Raw genomic sequence first — 20,931 nt, 5'->3', positions numbered from 1 at the left:
AACTTTATGCATCAAGCAAAAATTTAATTATATGCAACATTCTCTGACTTGAAGAAACTAGTTTAACATTTAAACCTATTTTCTACACATTCCAGCACATAAAATAAAATATTTTTTGTGTTTACACTCACTCTTTCAAATAGATGCAAGTAAAACACAGCAGAAAATAAATAAAGTCAAAGACTCAGCGGTCCTGTTGCTCTATTTTCACCTGTAAAGCAGGAGTGGGGTAGGCGGAGGTTTACCCTGGTGCAGGTGTGCCGCGGTCAGTTGAAGAATCCGCGACTTTCTCTGTGAGTTTCCCATTACGTCGTTGCGCACTCGGTGCTTGCTTGGAAGTTTAGGGGTTTTTTTCGCTGTAAAAAGAAGTTTTCTTCCCACTCACGATGGACGCTAATGTTTTTGTCACTTTTTATGGAATCAAACTCAAAGTAAGGTCAGTACTTCCACGCTTTAAACGCTGCACGCTGCACTCTCTCCCACAATCGATATGTGATTCATTGTTGATCTGCACACAGCACGACTCCAGATACTATAGCTCCTCTGAAAAAGAGACCCTCAAATCAGAAGTACTTGATAACCTATATCTGTAATCTGTTGAAAAAATAGATTGTGTACTGTAGTGGTACAATACACAGTGAAGACAACATTCCTCCAAGACCATAGTGCTTCATATAACAGACATATAACAGGGCTAAACAGAAACCTAGGGTTGTTCCTCTTCAGCACTGTTCCTCTTCAGAACTTCAGGTTCTGTCAAGTCAGGTTCGTTCAAGTCATATTTTGTCCACCCAACCACAAAGACTGTAAAAACTGTTCGTCAAGGTGGCAAAGGGCTTAAATCTATTTTTGCTGACACTGTTTTTTCAGAGACTGTTCCTCTGCCTCTCTGTGCCCCCTGTTCTCAGGGTGACTGCGGTCCAGACATCCCCTGCACCTGTATCAGTTTCTCGAGTGAGGGGGCCCAGGGCCCGGTTGGTTCCTGCTCCGGTTTCCAGGCCAGCTGAGGCTCTGCTAGTCTCTACACCTGTACCAGCTGGGGACAGCAGCTGCGCAGCCATTGCCAGTGCCTGTTCCGGCTCCCAGGGTGAGGGTGGCCATTAACCAGTTACCTCCTGCACCCATAACCACCCCTCGGGTGGCAGTGACTGGTGCCCAGTTTGCCCCGGCACCCATACAGGTCCCCAGGGTGAGGCCAACCAGGAAACAGCCCACCTCTGCACCAGTACCTGCTCCTCGGGTGGGAGCAGCTGGTGTCCAGCAGGTGCCTGCACCCATTCCGGCCGTTTCCTTTGTTTTCTTAGGAGAACAAGTAAAGCCGCCTGCTAATCCACCACTTCATTAGGGCTGCTCGATTATGGCAAAAATGATAATCACGATTATTTTCACTGAAATTGAGATCACGATTATTTGACGATATTTATTTAACCCTTTAAGACCTACTATAGAACCAAGTCCGCCAGAGCTTATATTATTTTTTTTACATGTTGTAGTGCCATTTGTGGGAGCATTTCAAGTTGCTATACATCAATACAACTGTTATAGCCCATATTTTAATAATATGTATGCATTAAGTCCATAGTAATTACATAAATTGCAAAAAAGTGCAATAAACTACAAAAAAAATTGAAAATCGCTTTTGTTTTGTTTACATATATTTCTACTTGGAGAAATTTAAGAGGTTTATCCCTCAAAACTTTAAGTTGCAAAAAATAGTTTACAACAACAGGAAATTTATTTTGAGTGTCTTCATAGTTTTATTTTGGAGATACAGCAATTTTTATATACTGCAGGAAAAACAAAAAACAATCCTATGATGCAAATTTGCAAAGAAAACAGCATGTGCATCATTTCACTGTGGGAAGTGTTACGAACAGCTGATGGATCGGCAAAGCGTGTTTCTGGAATATTATGTTTTTGTTCCTGCAAGCGCTTTTTATGCAATTTTTGCAAAGCTATATGTGGAACAAAACCGTGACCGAGGACAAGCTGATGGCATCAGATGTAAGTACAACTCCTCCGGTTTCATATGCAAAACAAATTATTGCGCTAGCTTACAAGGTTCAGGTTCTACAGGGATTTAAAAATAGTTACGCAAAACGGAGCGTGCTGCTCTGACCGGCTTTAAAGGGTTAACAATGACTTTAAAAAATAATATAAAATAGTGTGCAACACCACTGAAGTTTTTTTTTTTAAACTCTTTTCAACCAACGGCAGTCACTCTCCTCTCCAAATAACTTCTGCTTAGCTTTCCGAGCTTCCCTCGGGTCCTCTTAATCAGCGGTCTCCAACCTTTTTTGCGCCACGGACCGGTTTATGCCCGACAATATTTTCACGGACGGCCTTTAAGGTGTCGCGGATAAATTAGGGAGGGGCTAATAATCGGCTCAGTCATTTTTAATGATCGTTGAAAGCCCAGATCGTAATCGTGATTAAAATTCGATTAATTGAGCAGCCCTACACTTCATCCACCATTACACCCTCTACTTCTGTCACTAGTTCAGTCGCTAGGTCAGTTATTAGCCCAGTCATCTGCTCAGACACCTGCTCAGCTGTCTGGTCAGCCAGAAGTCTGCACCTGCTGGTCCTGCATCTGTTCCAGCTGGGGCCTCTGGAGAGCCGCGCCAGCCATCTGTGCCCGCTGGCGGCTCTGAAGAGTTCATCCAGCTGTCCAATGTTTTGACGCCATCTGCTGGCGACTCTCTGCAGTGTCTACCCAGCTGACTCTGGGGAGTCTGCCCAGCTGTCGTTTGCCTCTGCTGAGGACTCTGGAGAGTCTGTCCAGCCATCAGCTCCACCAACTACTCAACCATCAGATCCACCATCTGCAACAGCCATGATGCCAGCCATCCAACTGCCTATGGCTGCTACGCCGCCATCTGGTCTTGTGCCTTCTGGTCCTGCTCATCCACGGCCTGCACGGCCTGCTCGTCCACGTCCAGCACTACACTGTTGACGGCCACTTTCCAGGCCATTGGCTGAGCATCTTTGCTGTCATTCGCAGCCTCCTTAACTATGTTGCCACCCCCGTTTCCCAAGCGGTGGGCATCTGGACTTCACCTGCCGCTGCTTTACTCACGGCCAGCACCCTGGACTGTCTCATCACTGCCGCTGCCTCCGCAGTCGGCCTTCAGAACTGCTTCGTTGCCACCAATGGCTCCTGAACTGTGTCTGCTTTCCGCGCAGTTGGCACCCTTTATTGTATAGGCCTGGATTCCTGTAATGTCGACAGACAGTGGCACTTGTAGGTTGCTTTGCTTTCACTCTTCTGTCCAGTTCATCCCAAACCAGCTTGATGGGGTTTAAGTCTGGAGACTGTGCTGGCCACTCCATGTTTTCAAGGTTACCATCTTGCTCTTTTTTTCCTGGGGTATCCTGGCATAGCTTGGACTTATGTTTTGGGTCATAATCTTGATCCTGCAAAGATCCTGCATGAACCAAAGATTTCAAATTTGGATTCATCAGTCCATGATACCTTCTTCCAGTCTCCAGTAGTCCAGTGGTGGTGTTTCACGGCCCAGGCAGGCCTCTTTGTCTTATTCTGATGTTTTAGCAATGGCTTTCCTGTCAAACCTGCAGCTCGAAGTCTTCTCTTAACAGTTGAAACTGAGAGTTGCTTACTATGACCACTATTAAACTGTGCTTGAAGCTGTTGTCCTGCGAGCCGCCTATCACGCAAGCTGTTAACTTTCAGTAACTTGTCCTGTGATTCAGTTGTGGTTTTGGGTATGCCAGACCTCTTCCTGTCAGAGTTTGCCCCAGTTTCTGAGTGCCTTTTGATGGTGAAGGAAACTGTACTCACTGACACCTGGACTTTCTTTGCAATTTCTCTGTAGGAGAGACCTACACCTATTTTATAGAGCTATTTTTAAGTGCTATGATGGCCTGTCTGTCTTCCATTGTTAATTGCTTTTTCCTCCCCATTTTTGTAGCAACACACTACTTTCTGCAGTACAATACTGTTCAACTGATGCTCACAAGGGTATGGCACCACAGTGTGTTCCAGCACTGCTTTTATGCAGACAGAGGGGGTGGTATGTAATCCAGAAAAGTTGGAACACCTGTAGGATTTAGTAGCTCCAGCTTTCAAGTCTTGATCAACTTCCATTGCTGCAGAGCAGCTTTAAATTGTTAACCCATGTTGTGTTCTCTGAAAAAGGCCTTTTTGTTTAGTTCTGAAATGTAAATAATTTTTCACTTTTGGGTAACCTTTTTCTACCCTCTGGCAGTTCACCACTTACCTTTGTACCATTTGAACTATTCATTGGACGTGAACAACTTGACTTGCAATAAATAACTGGAAAAATTGGGGTATTCTAAAACTTTTGACTGATAGTGTATGTAATTTAAAAAAAAACCTCTCATCGCTGCTGGTGGTCTATCCTTCAAGCTGAAGGAATATAATATATATAAGAGCTTGCTCTACTTCTTAGGCACCTTTTTGATTGCCCCTTCCTGCAGCTCCGATCATTGGCTAACTTCCTTCCATGCTACTTTGACCTTGGCCTCTAGTCTCCTTCGCCATGGAAGGTACTGCTCCTTGTGGCTGTTTATCTTGTAGTCAAGCATCTCACTGATCACTGCTGATCGGTGATCAGTGAAAAACATTAATACATGACATCTCACAAGTCAGGTTATACGGTCATTTATTGTACATGTTGCCGTGTTTCACATCTTGGCAAATTAAAGCAGAAATAATAAAAACTTTCTTTTAAAAAAATTCAGAGTAAAAATATTGCAGAAAATGAAAATGATGTTGGTGACTGAAGAACAGAACAGTGAAAATATGGGGAAGCTTTCTTTTTTCTTTTTTGTCCTGAAGTGGTACGCACTTTCAAATGCAACCTGTGTTCATTTTAAAACTTTTAGCCAAGTTTAAATGGATAATAACCTTTGACAGAAGAAGAAATATTTTCAAGGGTAAGGACTACTAAGAAAATGAACTTGATGAACGTAAGGAAATGCATTGTCTTTACATGTATGCAGTTGCCATTGACTGGTTTTAGGATTTAAGGGTAGGGGAAGGGTTTGGTTCACATCTACCCTTTTTTATGTAATCTTGACCTACACCCTAATAAGATCTGCTAAAGGAAGAACTATAAATGCATTTAAGAGACTTCATTTGAAAGATAATATTTTCTAGTACTGAAAACATGGCAAAAATGCAATCTTATTCTAATCCTAGTAGGACAAACAATGGATGTATGGAAGCAGATTATTATGTTCTTTAGAATCAGTTGCCATATTCTATACTTTAAGTTAGGAGTTGAAAAACTGCCATTAAAGTTTGATAATCCATGTAGTATGTTTTACTGCATTCTAGAAGGCAGTTGGCCAAAAAGAGCAGTAATCCTCAGAGCCAAACTAGCAATATATAAAAACTTTCAGATCACATCTCTTACTGTATATTAAAGCAGAAAGGAAATGTAATGTGTTGTTTGCTTATCCAGAAATCTTGCTAGAACTTGTTCTGAAATCCCATATCATATTTTCATTGTGGATGTTACTCAGATGCAGACTGATGTATGCAATTATTTGTCCTATACTGAACACAGAGACACAGAGGAGTCAATTGACAGCATCAAAGACTCAACGCCCAACCCAAACACAAAACCGAACCCAGCATACAGAGGTTCAGTGAATGTGGTTTCGAAGGTGTGGATTTGGATCATTTTGTCAGAGGAGACTCTGTAGAAGGACAGACTGCCAGCAGGATAATCCACATACACTGCTACTCTGTTAGAGACCGAAGAGGGAGGGACTGATCTGATTTTGTTATCATGGCAGACGGAGAAGCCACCATCAGAGCATCGCAGACACCACGACTGATCATTCATTCCAAACTTGCAGTCTTCACTGTTTCCTTTCCGTTTTATTCCTCTGTAACTTACGGCTATGTCAACTTCTCCTCTCCACTCCACCTCCCAGTAACAGCGACCAGTCAGACGATTACTGCACAAGAGCTGCTCCCTACGGTCAAATCTGTCTGGGTGATTGGGATAAGTCTGCTCCTTCTCTCCTACCAGCATTACTTTTCTGTCGTTTTCAGAAAGTTTCAGCTTTCTGTGTGCTGTGTTTCTGTCCAGTGTAAGTTCACAGGCGTCTGCCAGAAGAAAGAAGACACAGCTTTAAAATAAAGGACATAAAGAATATTCAAATACAAGGTTTCAAAATATCATAAATTCCTATTAACAAAGTACATGCTTACATTTTCTCAGACCGGGTTTTAACCTTTGCTCTCCACAGTTTTCCACCCTGGGGAAAAAAACAACCCAGTTAACTGATATGTTGTCTTTCATTATGAAAAGTGGAAGACATGCTCTAAAATATAAGCTAATGTAGGACTATTAGCAGCCACCAACCAATCAACCACACATGCTCTCAAAACTGAAACTGAAAATGCTAACTTTTTTCCCAGCTTCACTGACAGTGTTAAATCTATAACAGTATTGTAGAGAAGGGCTAAATAGTGTAAATTAGACTTAATACATGTTGTCAAGTTTCACAATGGCTTAAATGCATGCTTGTATTTAAGGCAAAGAGCCTCCATGGCAAGTATTTTTTTTTAATTATTATAGTTTTTTACAAAAATCATCGGTGTCTTCATGAATCATACTTCAGAATGCCCAGTCTCCAGAGTGGATTTTTCAGTCCAGTGGACAGCAGTCCCACTCCTGAATCTCCTGGATGATTGTAACTTAGGTCTAGCTTTCTAAGATGGGAGGGGTTAGATCTCAGAGCTGCAGCCAGAGAAGCACAGCCGTCATATCTGATTAGACAACCTGAGAGGCTGAAATTATTAAAAGAAATTGTATTTAAAACAGTGTTATAGGTAAGTTTAAGACATTGGTCGGGATATACAAAAGAATCTGCAGGACACAGTCTTTAGAAAAAGAGAAGTAAACATCTGATTTCTTACCTAAGAGTTTCAAGTTTACAGTGTGGGCTCTCCAGTCCAGCTAACAACCCTCTTACGCCAGAATCCTGCAAGTCATTGTTACTCAGATCCAGCTCTCTCAGGCTACAGGACTCAGAGCAGAGAACTGTGGACAGGGCTTCACTGCTTCTCCACGACAGTTTGCACACAGCCATCCTTTAGAGTTAAGGTTGGAGATGTGTTTTAAACACACTTCATATTCGGTGTTACTGAATTAGCTTTCTGGTTGGACAAATCTAGATCACTGCAAATGTTAATACAAAAACACAAAAATGCCACCACCCTAAATTAATTAAGAAATTATGTCCCAATTCTATTTAATAGAAATTAATTTGACAATTTAAACATTACTGTTGCCAAATTTGAAGTGTAATACTTTGCAATGGATTCCTAACCTGAGAATCTCCAGTTTACAGTGTGCACTCTTCAGTCCCACAGATAGCTGCAGCATTCCTGAATCTTGTAGGTCATTGTTACTCAGGTCCAGCTCTTTCAGACTAGAAAATTGGAGAATTGAGGAAAGATCTTTCCAGGTTCCCCCTGACAGGTGACAACCACCTAGCCTAAGCAGGAAATAGTAATTACAAATGTTTAATGTGTTCAGTTATATTATTATATTATATATATCATGTCAATGCATCCACTTAACTTAACACACTGGTTACTGCTACAACTACACGTTTCTTTTCCAGCTATTTATTAATGAGTATTAATTTATTAATGAGTATATATATATATATATATATATAGTACTATGCTATTCTTAGTTAGTTCTTAGTTAGCGTATTGTCTGTCTTGTCTTAATGTTGGTTTATGTTGGTTTATAATGGAGCACTGTAACAAAAAAATAATTTCCCCCAGGGATCAATAAAGTATTCTGATTCTGATTCATCCACTTACAGAGCTCTGTTGGAGGCTTTGACCACTGGGAGTAGCCTTAGAAGAGCTTCTTCTGAAGCAGAGTATTTCTTCAAGTCAAATATGTCCAGATCTTCATCTGATGACAGTAAGATGAAGACCAGAGCTGACCACTGAGCAGAAGACAATTTATCTGTAGAGAGACTTCCTGAACTCAGGAACTGTTGAATCTCCTCCACTAGAGAACAATCATTCAGTTCATTCAGACAGTGGAACAGATTGATGTTTTGCTCAGTAGCCTCATTTTCGCTGATCTTTTTCTTTATATACTTGGCTGTTTTCTGATTGCACTCTGAACCTACTGTTTTCTGGAGTCCTCTTAAGAGATTCTGACTGTTCAGCAGTGATAGCCCAAGGAGGAAGCGGAGGAACAAGTCCAGGTGTCCATTTGGACTCTGTAAGGCCTTGTCCACAGCAATCTGATGAAGGAGTTTTAGACTACATTTGTTTTTAAAGACCTTAGGCTTCTTAGAAGCAATTTGATCTTCCAGCATGTTGACCCCAGAGTTGCTAAATATAAGATGGACATGAAGAGCAGCCAGAAACTCCTGAACACTCAGATGGATAAAGCAGAACACCTTGTTCTGGTACAGTCCTCTCTCCTCTTTAAAGATCTGTGTGAACACTCCTGAGTACACTGAGGCTGCCCTGATGTCAATGCCACACTCTGTCAGGTCTGATTCATAGAAGATCAGGTTTCCTTTCTGCAGCTGATCAAAAGCCAGTTTTCCCAGACACTCGATCATCTTCCTGCTCTCTGGACTCCAGTGCTGATCTGTTTCAGTTCCCTCGTCATACTTGACCTTCTTCATTTTGGCCTGAACCACCAGGAAGTGGATGTACATCTCAGTCAGGGTCTTGGGCAGCTGTCCTCCCTCTCTGGTTTTCAGCACATCTTCCAGAACTGTAGCAGTGATCCAGCAGAAGACTGGGATGTGGCACATGATGTGGAGGCTTCGTGATTTCTTGATGTGGGAGATAATCCTGTTGGCCTGCTCCTTTTCTTTGAATCTCTTTCTGAAGTACTCCTCCTTCTGTGGGTCAGTGAACCCTCTTACCTCTGTCACCCTGTGAACACACTGGGAAAGAATCTGATTGGCTGCTGCAGGTCTTGTGGTTATCCAGAGGCGAGCAGAAGGAAGCAGCTTTCCCCTGATGAGATTTGTCAGTAGCACATCCACTGAGGTGGACTTTCTAGGGTCAGTGATGATTTTAGTTTTGTGGAAGTCCAGAGGAAGTCGACACTCATCCAGACCATCAAAGATGAACACAACCTGGAAGTCTTCAAAGCTCCAGATTCCTGCTTCTTTGGTTTCAGTAAAGAAGTGATGAACAAGTTCCACCAAGGTGAACTTTTTCTCTTTCAGCACATTCAGCTCTCTGAAAGTGAATGGAAACATGAACTGGATGTCCTGGTTGGCTTTGTCTTCAGCCCAGTCCAGAGTGAACTTCTGTGTTAGGACTGTTTTCCCAATGCCAGCCACTCCCTTTGTCAGCACTGTTCTGATTGGCTTGTCTTTAACAGGTGAGGCTTTAAAGATGTCTTCTTGTCTGATTGTTGCTTCTGGTCTGTCTGGTTTCCTGGATGCTGTTTCAATCTGTCTGACCTCATGTTCATCACTGGCCTCTGCAGTCCCTCCCTCTGTGACGTAGAGCTCTGTGTAGATCTGATTCAGAAGGGTTGGGTTTCCTGCTTTAGCGATCCCCTCAAACACACACTCGAATTTTGTCTTTAGGCTAGACTTCAGCTTATATTGACACACAGTATTATGAGTTCCTGAATAAAAAACAAAGAGAAATTAAAACCTGTTAAATCTCACGAACACAAAAAGCTCAACACCAAGTAGCTTAAGAAATATGCAGCTACTGAAAATCCCGTAAACACAATGTGCTTAAACAAGTACGTGCACCAGGTTGAAAGGCAGCTTGTCCTTGTAGCACACATATTGTTCTAGTGTGTTTAACACCATTCAAGCCTGCATTTTGAGACACGATCTCAAAATGGGAGTTCATTCCACCTTCACTTCGTAGATACATAACTAGCCAAAGGGACGGCCACAGTTAAACTGTGAGGCTGTGTTTCTGAGTGAGTGGTGAGCATCATTTAATTCAGGGAACTGTTCTGGCTGTTTCCCCCAACAACGAGGTGAGACTGACATAATGACTTTAAGGCCTGTAACTAAAAATCACTAACACAGTCGAGCTGGAGGTGTTAGAGAAGGCGTTTATTACAGCAAAAATGCCTGACAAAACATACCATCACCCATCTTAAATACCAATACTGTGCTGAGAATGTGGCTGGATTTGAAAGTGAAGTTAATACAAAAAGAGGCATCTAAAAAACCAGAGTGTCGATCGTGTATTGGCGACTTTGCGCTGTCACTCTGTCACTTTGGGGCAGAAACTTGAAAAATATGTATATAGTGAGGTAAGTAGTAGAATATTGGACCTGTAAGGCACCCAGTTGACTCCCAGGACCCATGGAGTCACCAAGAATCACCTTCCTTGCTCTTCCACTGGCAACAGAAAAGATCATTTACCATTTTGGGAAACTAAGGCTTCCTAAGGCATCCACAGAAGAAAAGGGTAGTGCTGCTCTCCAGGTTGGATGGTTAAACATTTCAAGGAGAATGAGCGCTTTCCTTGCCTTAGCGACATTATTGACGGACATGTTATAACAGATGCTGACATAACAGCAGAAACAAGTGACCTTCCCAGCAGATGAGGATCATGAGATAACTTTACCACCAAGATAAATGTCAGAATTGTCACCACCACAGGTTCAAAGCCTATGCCCTGTACGAGGCAGTAGGTAAGTGACATCACATCGACATTACTGAAATACTCGTACTGCTCTGGAGATGGTCGGCCAGCTCCTTCTCTTTCATTCTTCTCAAGAAGTAAAGTGTGATTTTCAGAAATGATTCTCTGCTGCTCCTCCTCTCCTCCACATCTTCACCATCCTCTCTCTCACTCTCCAATCCGACTGAGTCATCTGGGCTCAGAATCCTCTGAAATTTTTTCAGCTCATCCTTCACAAAACTGATGATGCTCTTCTCGAGTTTCTGGAACAGAAATATTAATGCATGTAGCCTGAAGGTTGTTCCAACCAGAATACCTATCACTGATGACGATAAGTGCAGTGGGTGAACATTTACACACAGTGAAGATGGAGTCGAGGTCTTTTTGATTCTGCTGGGCATGCTGAACTCTAGAGAGACACATAAAATATTTATGTTTATTTTAGTTATCATGTGAGTTGCTTAAGGATAACAGGTTCAAAATAAAGCTTTTACAGGACTGTGCAGTCCAGTAAAAACGTAAATAACTCCTCCAACCTTCCACCCCCTCACTGTTTGTCTGATAGATAGTGAAAAGTATCCCACATAAAGCCGGCTGTATTTTGTTGAGAGCAGTTTTACTTTTGCTAAAGAGCTGTGAGAATAAAAATCTACATCATAGCTCTTTATTAGCGATGCGTTCGATTTTAGACTAATAGAAAGATAATGCTGATACAAACAGAAAGATATTTCAGTTAGATAACATGCTTTATGAACTAGATTAGTATTAGTTAGTACAAGTATATTAATCCTCCTGCTGTAATGGCTGCACCAATCTTAAAAAAAATTAAGGTACTTTCTCAGATACATCTGCACACTTTCAGCTCCTACCCCAGATCATCAGGCCTCTGTTCATGTTTAAAGTCAACATGTGGACCCTTGGACCGCTCACTCTGCATGGACACACTGCTGGATACAGAAGAGTGCTGCTGCCATTGTCTGATCTTCCTACAATCACAGGAGGATATTTCAGTTACCCAGCACATGGTGTGAACCACAGTGATAAAATATGAATAATACAAAGCACCATGCTAGAGATAATCATAAATGAATAAAAATAATAAGCCATGTTAAAATCCTTGATTAGACCAGCATGTTTAAAATGCAATGCTAAAACTTAATATACCGTATTGTTCCATATTTTTTGGACTATAAGGCGCACTTAAAATCCTTTAATTTTCTCAAAAATCAATAGTGTGCCTTATAATCTGGTGCCCCTTATGTATGAATTCTGGTTGTGCTTTCTGACCTTGAAACTTTGGTAAGCTACGAAGCCACACCGCTTGTCGATGCTCCGATTATCGGAGCATTACGGCTACTGTAGTCAGGAGCCTTGCGCAGTAATCTGTGTCCAAACTCTGCTTCAGGTTCCAAAGTCAAAAGCACACTGCGCCATCACTGAGAGTTAAAAACTAACTCTCTAAATTCTTTCATCTTTAACAAAATTTGCTGCTTTAAAAGGTGTAACAATAAAGTTTAACATCCAGACATCCATGAAAACAGAATTTATTAAATTTAACGGAGTTAGAAGTTAACAGGAACTTAGCTTGCTAGTTTCCACCTAAACATGATATAGCATGTTCTGACTGAGAGATTTCTGAAAAAAAATTAAACACACAGCTCTCCTATCACTTCAGACAGAAATGAAGACAGAAAACTAAACAGCAGTGACTTTTGTAGGGTTACTGAAGTTGGACTAGCCGGTATAGTATATAATGATGTGCTACGTGATTGCTAGCGACACAGCTATGTTAGCATAACTTAAACAGTGAAGCTGAAGGAAGAATGCTAACTTTTTTCTACTCAATAAAAGTTAACGCGAGCATTCCCGATGGTTAGGGGCAAATGCAAACGCATCGTAGGACGGTGTAAACGGACCAAACTTCAGTGAGGAGAACAACTAAGAGAATCCATCCACAATACAAGGTTAGTCATTAATATACTGCAACAACATGGGAATAGAGCAGCTGCGAGAGAATTCAACATTAATGAATCAAGGGTACAGAAGTGGAGAAAGCAAGAAGAATGAGTTGAGTAAAGTCTGGCTTACTCAACTCTGACTGGACTGTTTTGTTTCCCTTATTGCGTCTTATAATCCAGTGTGCATTATGTATGAAAACAGACCTGTTCATCGACAGTGCGTCTTATAATCCGGGGCGCTTTATGGTCTGATAGATTTATTAGGATATAAAATTGATAGTTAAAATATGTGCAGTACTCTGTATCAGATAACTCATGCACCTTTGAGTCCTTACCCTTGGTCAGACTTCTGTTCATGTTTAAAGTCAACATGTGGACCCTTGGACCGCTCGCTCTGCATGGACACACTGCTAGATACAGGAGAGCGCTGCTGTTGTCTGACCTTCCTACAATCACAGGGGGAGAGATTTCAGTTAGCAAGCACACTGGGTGAACCCAGTGGCAAAAGACACAAAGTGCTGTGATAGTTGCAGCAAGTATAAAGAATCGAATGGGACTGGACATGTTATAAGTGGTGGGAACAAGTTGGCATTTGCAAATGCAATAATAAAACATAACCTATTCAGTCTTCTTACTGATCAATACATTCATCCTGATCTATATGTTGATAAAAACCTGATTCTAAAATATGTGTAATGTCTGTTTCAGATAAGTCCTGAATCGACCCTGTTGCGCTCTTACCTTGCATCATCAGGGCTCTGTTCATGTTTAAAGTCGACATGTGGACCCTTGGACCGATCGCTCTTCATGGACACACTGCTGAATACAGAAGAGTGTGGTCTCTGCTGTAGGATCTTCCTTTAAATATAGGAACGCATTTATGTTAGACACCATCCTATGTGACTTGTCTTAGTACATGACAGTTAGAATGAGTAAGTAAATCCTCCTGCTAAAAAAACATAAAGCCATGAAATGGTTGGAGCGTGCTATAAAGAATTTAAACCGTGTTAAATAAAGTGGATGAAAATGGTATTGCTAAATGCAGTGCTAAAACAGCCATCCATCCATCCATTTTCTGCCCCTCTGAAACTGTAAAAAGCTGCACCTTCAGTTTGCAGTCCTTACCCAAGGTCAGACCTCTGTTCATGTTTAAAGTCGACATGTGGACCCTTGGACCACTCACTCTGCATGGACACGCTGCTGGATACAGGCGAGTGTGGTCTCTGCTGCAGGCTCCTCCTGCAAACACAAGGACTCGTTTATCCTGAATAAGAACTCATTAATAACCTGAAACAGTGATCACATGAAGAAAACTCTGAACGCTTTTGAATTTTTGCTCTTCTAAACTTTTTTCTAAATATTAAGATAATTAAATAAATAATAATCAATATTTCTTTCAACATTGTTAAGAAATCATTTTGTCTAACAAATCTGTTTTAGTTCCTTTGACTTCTTACCTTGGATCAGCAGGGTGATGTCCATCTTTGAAGTTAACATGTTTGCCCTTGGACCAATCGCTCTCCATGGAGACACAACTGGGTACAGGCGAGTCCCGTTTGTGGTGTTTGATCTTCCTATTATATATAATAATTTAACTTGAGTGCTTAACTAGAGATAAGATGATGTGTCATGGGCGGTTGGTCATCTCACCTCTGCAGTTTGGTTCGACTCTCATGTTCCCCGCACTGATCCATAGCAGATCCCAAACCTTCACACAACATCACAGGACACATTTGTTCTGACTGCTGTCAAACAATTACAAAAAGTTTGGATTCGTTTTGATATTCAAAATGTAAACTGGTCTTTGTTAACATAATACCAGTATATCTTGATACCGTAACATAAAACAAACAAAGATAAGAAACACTTTACAGAAAATACCACGTGTTTGATCGTGTTTGTAAAATCAAAATTAGTGCATCTAATAACTGTTTTATTTGATTTCCTTTCATGTTGTTTTATCTTGGCGGTGGGGTTTTAATCACACTGAGCAATAAGGTTATCAGGAACCTTTTTGTGATTTTTATACCTCAGAAAAATAAAACCTTGAACTTTGATTTTGTATGATATGAATTACAGCTGCTGATTGGTGTGATAGCATTCTGTTTGTTGTAAAAACTGTAAATGTCATTACATCAAAGGACGTTTATTTATAGGTAAAAAGTTGTGTTGTTTGTTTGTTTCAAATTTCTACATGCCATCTGGTTACTGAAGCTTCCTGTTGTGTCAAGGTCAAATTTGACTTATTAAGGATTATGTAAATGATAGAAACAGAAAAAAAAACAAGTAACAAGTCTCATGTTTTTTTAAATCTGGAGTGAGGTTGATCATAATACTGCCAATAACCCTTTTGATAAGTCCCCCCAGTACTCAAGACCAATTAATGAAACTAATGGCTGGAAACAAAATATCTCTCCATCACAGAGGTGGTTGTAATGTGAAGGTCCCCACTCTGAAAAAAACGTTTTCCAAAAATAATCATAAGGGTTGACATTTGGACGTGTTGTAGAAGACAGTTTAAACTGAAAGCTTTTTAAAACAAATGAAATAGACTGATGGGTTGTGATAGCCCAACATAAACCAGTGAAAAGGTAATTTAGTCATCTGAATATCAGTTCTTGCAGACCAGCCTGAACTTCCATTAGCATAACGATTTTCTAACAGAGAGCATCCTGAGATGGTCACATGAATGAAAATGCATGAACAGACAAAAATGCCCATGAACACACCTCTGCAGCAACATACAACAAAATCCTACAAAGACTTGGAAGCTTTTTGGACATACCTGCTGACAGTGAAGAGGCAGGAAGCAGTTTGCGTTACTGTTTGATGGAAGAAATAATCTGTGTGAAATTAATCTTAATCAACCACTTCTAATGTAAAGCAACTAAAAGCAAGGCTAAACAGGAGCTTGCTGGTCTGCAGATTCAATCTAATCTCCACATTCAGTTCTCCACAGTTTTTATTATTTAAGGTCATACAATAACCACATGCCACTGAACTTTGAACCTGCTCTTGTGGAACATTAACAGACAGTAAGACAAGCTTACAGTGGAACTTAGAATTCTTCTGGGCCTTGTCCAGAAGGCAGGTTTTACACAATCTGAGTATGTTTCTTTGTTTTTCTTACAGGTGCAGCAGTTGTCAATACATTGTGCATTTCTATTTGTATTTTATTATATTTTCTCCACCTTTCCCATGCAAAAGCTGACAGACAGGATGAAAAAAAAAGGACCAGATACATGATCAGAGGAATCGGTACTCAAGATCGGTGGTGCTGTTTATTTCTAACATTACAGCAACATTAGAGTTCTGAAATAATAAACTTGATGTATTTAAAATTGGTTAGTCACTGTATACCCACAGGAAATTGACCATGATCAATTTTCTTATCTATTCAGTTCCCAATGAATCCATCTGTGTAAAACAGACTTAGTGGTGTTAGAGGCAAGCATAAAAACAGCATTAATCTTGTTAATGACGTTAACGCCATAACTGCATTAATGTGGCAAATCTCTGTTAACAAGTTACCGCGGATCGTCCCATTCATGGGGCTGACCGGCGTCAACACGTTAGCGCGTTGATTAACGCTGACAGCACTAATAAAAACATTAGTGCATTTTCTACATCACCAAAATCGATGTACGCCCCTCTGATCAGAGTTAGCTCTGTGAGCTCTGAGTATGTTCACCCTGAGTTAAATGACCTTGTGGGTAATGAAAAGAGCCAAAGTAGTTATAGTAGGTCAGATACCGTGACTCATCATAAAGAGCAGAGCCTCCACTTTGATTCAGTGGATCAAAGAAGATGAATCCATGTGGGTGTGCACGATGATCAGCTTCAAGACTGCAATCATCATTCCAGAAGATTGGTTGAGCCTGTGTGGGTGTAATTAACTCATAATTGCTCCAGAAAACAAAACAAAGGTCCCTTTGTTGCCTAATCTCTGGTTTATCAGCCTGGGCGCTACAGTTCACAGCAGTGATGGCCCGCTTGAAGCCAACACTCTGGCAGGTGTGTCAAAAGAAACCAACACACTGCTTCAGAAGCACTCTGTCGAGACTTGATTCTTTTGGCCAGAGTCACATGATCAATGACGTCTGAAGCTTCATTTAACTGCTTCAGTATCTGAGTCAGTGGTTTATAGGAAAGTGATTAGTCATTCGCAGGACTTGTGGAGTGTTTTGATGGTGAGAAATAGCAAACCACTGATCATTCTAATGAGTGATATGGAGCCAGCGAGGAAGAGAGGAGGTTCTGTCATGTGGGAGTAATTTGAGTTGATTTTGGTCAATCAGGTGGGTTTGCCAGCTTTCTGTTCTTGTTGCTTGCCTTTGTTTTGGGTGTATTTATTTTATCTGAAATTTGAAAAACTTAAAATGTCTTAACAAAACATCTGCTTTTCATAATATACATATCATTAAAGAATTTCATTGTTAAAATAATCTTAAAATGTTATTCTACAAAATGTGCAGCAATTTACTTTGTTTACTCTTTTTCGGTGATAGTTTGTGGGACCCAGGAAGATCATATACCTGCATCCCCACCAACTTGCATTGCAGTTTCTATGCAATGCAACCTTTTCTGTTTCGTGTGAGAGGATTTTCTCTAAGCAGGAGAAATTATCAGAGGTGGGACCAAGTCATTGTTTTGCAAGTCTCAAGTAAGTCTCAAGTCTTTATCCTCAAGTCTCAAGTCAAGTCTCAAGTAATGTCAGGCAAGTCAGAGTCGAGTCTCAAGTCACTGGTGTAAAAGTCCGAGTCAAGTCACAAGTCTGAAACTTTGAATTTCAAGTCCTTTCGAGTCTTTAAAAAAAAAAAAAAACGAAAAAATAATGTTGCAGTTATGCTAAATGTAAATATTAGACCATGTAATTTTAAAATCTGTGTTTTTCTCAACACATGACAAAATAGTGAACTTAGAAAATATACACAAATTGTGAAATTGCACCTCTTTAAAATCAGAATCAGAATCAGAATCAGAATCAGAATACTTTATTGATCCCTGGGGGAAATTATTTTTTGTTACAGTGCTCCATTTTAAACCAACATTAAGACAAGACAGACAATACGCTAACTAAGAATAGTACAATATATACATATATATACATACATACATACATAAGTCACTCATAAATAAATAGTTGGAAAAGAAACATGTGTAGTTGTAGCAGCAAACAGTGTGTTAAGTGGATGCGTTGTACAGGGAGATGGCCACAGGCAGGAATGATTTCCTGTGTCGTTCAGTGGTGCTTTTCGGTAATCTCAGTCTCTCACTGAACGAGCTCCTGTGACTGACCAACATGTCATGGAGTGGGTGGGAGGTGTTATCCAACATTGTCTTTATCTTGGACAGCATCCGCCTCTCCGACACCACCTTGAGGGAGTCCAGCTCCATCCCCACAACACTGCTGGCCTTACGGATCAGTTTATTAAGTCTGTTGGCATCTGCGACCCTCAGCCTGCTCCCCCAGCATGCAACAGCATAGAGGATCGCACTGGCCACAACAGACTCATAGAAATGCAGCTCAATTAAACCTAGCTCCAAGAATAATTTTCACCGACAGTTCTGAGATAAGCTGCATGTTATTCTTGGATGCGCTTGTAGGACCGGCTTTAAAATCGCATGACAAAAATAACTGTATCACCAACGTAGCCTGGAAAACATTTGCTAGTTAGATGAAGTCAGCTATCTCATTGTAGCATATTTATATGCATATTTATAATCATACGGTCCTTGGAGTGAGTGCATACACTCATGAAGTTTAGTAACTTCCGGTCACTGCAACAAGCCCAGGTACAGTTTACCGCCGGATGGGTGCAGGACCTTGAAATGCACCGTGTAGAACGAAAGACCATCGTACGTATCATAAGTTTACCAGTCTCACAAATTGTCGTCATAAATACACATTCCTTAACCGTTTATTAATAGGACCTTTGAGCTCAACGGTAATTAATTAGTAGTGGAAATAATTTCTGGTAGCATCACAGAAATGTAGCAGTGACAATAATATTGTATGCTGTAATCGTACTGGGCAATTAGTGATACAAAAAACAACTGTTTTATCCTGTGAATAAAAGTATATGTTTTTGTCAATGTACCATAATAACAGAAGCGAAACGCAATATTGTGTCAGGACAATTCACTATTTATGCACAATAAATAAAGGAGCATAGCGCAACAATTTCTGTTCAGCGCCAGACTTGCTTGTAACCTATATCACCAATTATGTTAAGAAAATGACGTATTAAGTACAACAGCAGACTGACCTTCGTGTAAATGCTTGGAGCAGACTAACCTGTGAGCTGGAGGGTTCTGGGACGTTATATTTGGTCTTTGAATGGCTGCAATCCAGGCCATCCGTCGCGTCTTTGTTACTTCGGAAACATGGCTCGAACAATTTCTCTTCAACGACGTAATCTGATAACAACCGATCTCTTTACCCGTGGCTGTCATGCGACCGGCTATTGCAGTTAATAATACAACGGCTTCTTGACATTTTTGTGTTTCTTTTTATCGCTGTGTAACTGATTTCAATTGAAAGCCTGCGTGCGCTAGTACCTCTTGCCACGAGTTCCCAGAATCCTTTGCGGTTTACCCCTGAATGACGTCACATTTTCAATCTCTATGTAATATGCATGTTAAATTTTATATTTGGGGTGAAATATCAAGTCTTTTCAAGTAAATCGGTTCAAGTCCAATTCAAGTCCCAAGTCATTGGTGTAAAAGTCCAAGTCAAGTCACAAGTCTTAGAACATTTTTTCAAGTCAAGTCTAAAGTCATAAAATTAATGACTCGAGTCTGACTCGAGTCCAAGTCATGTGACTCGAGTCCACACCTCTGGAAATTATCTCCAAGCAAACAAGGAGACTCGGCCATCGCACAGTGGAACAAATTCTCTTCTTAAATAAAAACCAAATAGGATAACCTTAAATGCATCATGTTTTTACTTTACAAGTTCACACCCTGTTAAGGCCATCTTCTCTTTCTAACATGTTTCACTTTTCACCACTTTTACTTCACTCGCTGGTCAGCTTTAGGCTCTAAATCCACTTGGTTACATTTCTGAAAAGATGTCCCCTTGTAAACATGGACAGTAAAAAACCTACAAGTGGTGTGTGTCCTGTCTCAGTGATGAGATTAAAGGTACACTAAGAACACAGAGAAAGTAAAGATTCAGATGACCAGAACCCAAATCCAAACCCAACATACAGAGATTCAGTCAATGTGATGTTAAAGGTGTGGAGGTGGATCAGAGTGTCAGAGGAGACTCTGTAGAAGGACAGAGTGCCAGCAGGACAGTCCACATACACTGCTACTCTGTCAGAGACCGAGGATGAAGAGGAGTGGGAGGAGATGAATGTTTCTCTGTTATTGTGCCACACAGAGTAACCACCATCAGAGCAGCTCAGACTCCAGGACTGATCATTTCCTCCAAACCAACACTCATCACTCTTTTTTTTCCTTTGGATTCTTCTGTAACTCACTGCTATATAAACTTCTCCTTCCCACTCCAACTCCCAGTAACAGCGGCCAGTCAGACCATTTCTACACAGCAGCTGAGGCCAGCAGTCAAATCTGTCTGGATGATCAGGATATGGATGGTCCTGTTTCACACGTGTCACCTTCCTGTTGCTGTCAGATAGTCTGAGGTTTCTGTTCACTGTGTTGGTGTCCACTGTGAGTTCACATGAATCTGGTAAGAAAAAGATGGAGCTGCAGTTGATAATCTGACATATTTGATGCTTTATTCTTTCTTTACTTGCTGATATGTTGCTCAGTCATAGAAAGTTTAATGATGATACTTTCTGAATGAATATATACAGGACTGTATATAAAAGATGCCTGTAGCCACTGTGAAGCTGTAGTTTTGAAGGTTTGACATAAACATTTAGTTATCATTTCTGAGACTTACACTTCAGTAGTCCAGGTTTTAGCCACTGCTCTCCACAATGGTCCACTCTGGAGGGAGAAAAACATAATGAGTTTTATCTATAATGTGTACATACTGCTATTCAACATGAAGCACCAATTCCTGATTGATATAGAAACATGCTGAAACACAGCCAGTTTTAAATATATTCTCTTCTCAGCAGTTTCAGTTTCAGTTTTATTTGTCATATGCAAGTTAGCACAGGGTCAACATTGCAATGAAATGTGTATGACGAGCAGCAGTCACTCAGCAGCATGATACAGTAGGAGAAAATAAAAGAAAATAAAATAATAAAGAAAATAGAAAAATAGTAAGGAGCAAAATATTAGAGACACATGGTAAAAGAGAAAAGATGACTAAATATATATGTATCTATAAATATA

The 20,931-nt window shown here is 40.6% G+C and overlaps 2 protein-coding genes and 1 long non-coding RNA gene across 5 annotated transcripts in view; 1 reads left to right on the top strand and 2 right to left on the bottom strand.

The window, feature by feature from the left end:
- Positions 1-61: 61 nt before the first annotated feature.
- On the top strand, positions 62-6,158 carry LOC145420332 (uncharacterized). Its single transcript, XR_013901631.1, has 2 exons — positions 62-436; positions 5,556-6,158. It is a non-coding gene; the product is annotated as an uncharacterized LOC145420332 (long non-coding RNA).
- LOC113006407 (protein NLRC3-like) overlaps positions 4,636-20,931 on the bottom strand; it is a 33,565-nt gene continuing 17,269 nt past the window's right edge. For 2 of the 3 annotated variants that reach the window (XM_026142360.2, XM_080289464.1), the window contains 2 exons: positions 20,531-20,577; positions 15,560-20,311 (listed from right to left, as the gene is read on the bottom strand). In XM_026142360.2, coding sequence (XP_025998145.1) covers positions 19,767-20,311; positions 20,531-20,577 — 592 coding nt within the window. In that variant the 3' untranslated portion in view covers positions 15,560-19,766. Of the gene's footprint in view, positions 6,104-6,208; positions 6,256-6,616; positions 6,791-6,919; positions 7,094-7,332; positions 7,501-15,559; positions 20,312-20,530; positions 20,578-20,931 lie in introns of those variants that run through there. The other variant, XM_080289465.1, reaches the window with a different exon arrangement.
- LOC113006405 (uncharacterized) lies at positions 10,060-14,140 on the bottom strand. The gene is made up of 7 exons (XM_026142359.2): positions 14,073-14,140; positions 13,741-13,854; positions 13,357-13,473; positions 12,951-13,061; positions 11,527-11,643; positions 11,018-11,066; positions 10,060-10,920 (listed from the first exon to the last, which is right to left on the bottom strand). The coding sequence occupies exons 1-7, from the start codon at positions 14,138-14,140 to the stop codon at positions 10,678-10,680; spliced, it is 819 nt and encodes a 272-aa protein (XP_025998144.2). The 3' UTR covers positions 10,060-10,677.

Source organism: Astatotilapia calliptera, chromosome 15, assembly GCF_964374335.1.
Source record: "Astatotilapia calliptera chromosome 15, fAstCal68.1, whole genome shotgun sequence".
Classification (NCBI taxonomy): domain Eukaryota; kingdom Metazoa; phylum Chordata; class Actinopteri; order Cichliformes; family Cichlidae; genus Astatotilapia; species Astatotilapia calliptera.
Note: the sequence above shows the minus strand (reverse complement) of the source record. Positions and strands in the feature narration are given on the sequence as shown.

Bases quoted from the DNA above. Each gene is read 5' to 3' on its own strand.
- LOC113006405 (XM_026142359.2), bottom strand. From the start codon at position 14,140: ATGGAGAGCGATTGGTCCAAGGGCAAACATGTTAACTTCAAAGATGGA. The intron at 13,062-13,356 runs GTAAGAGCGCAA...CTGTGATTGTAG, and splicing joins CAGAGCCCTGATGATGCAAG to GAAGGTCAGACAACAGCAGC. The intron at 11,644-12,950 runs GTAAGGACTCAA...CTGTGATTGTAG, and splicing joins GAACAGAAGTCTGACCAAGG to GAAGATCAGACAATGGCAGC.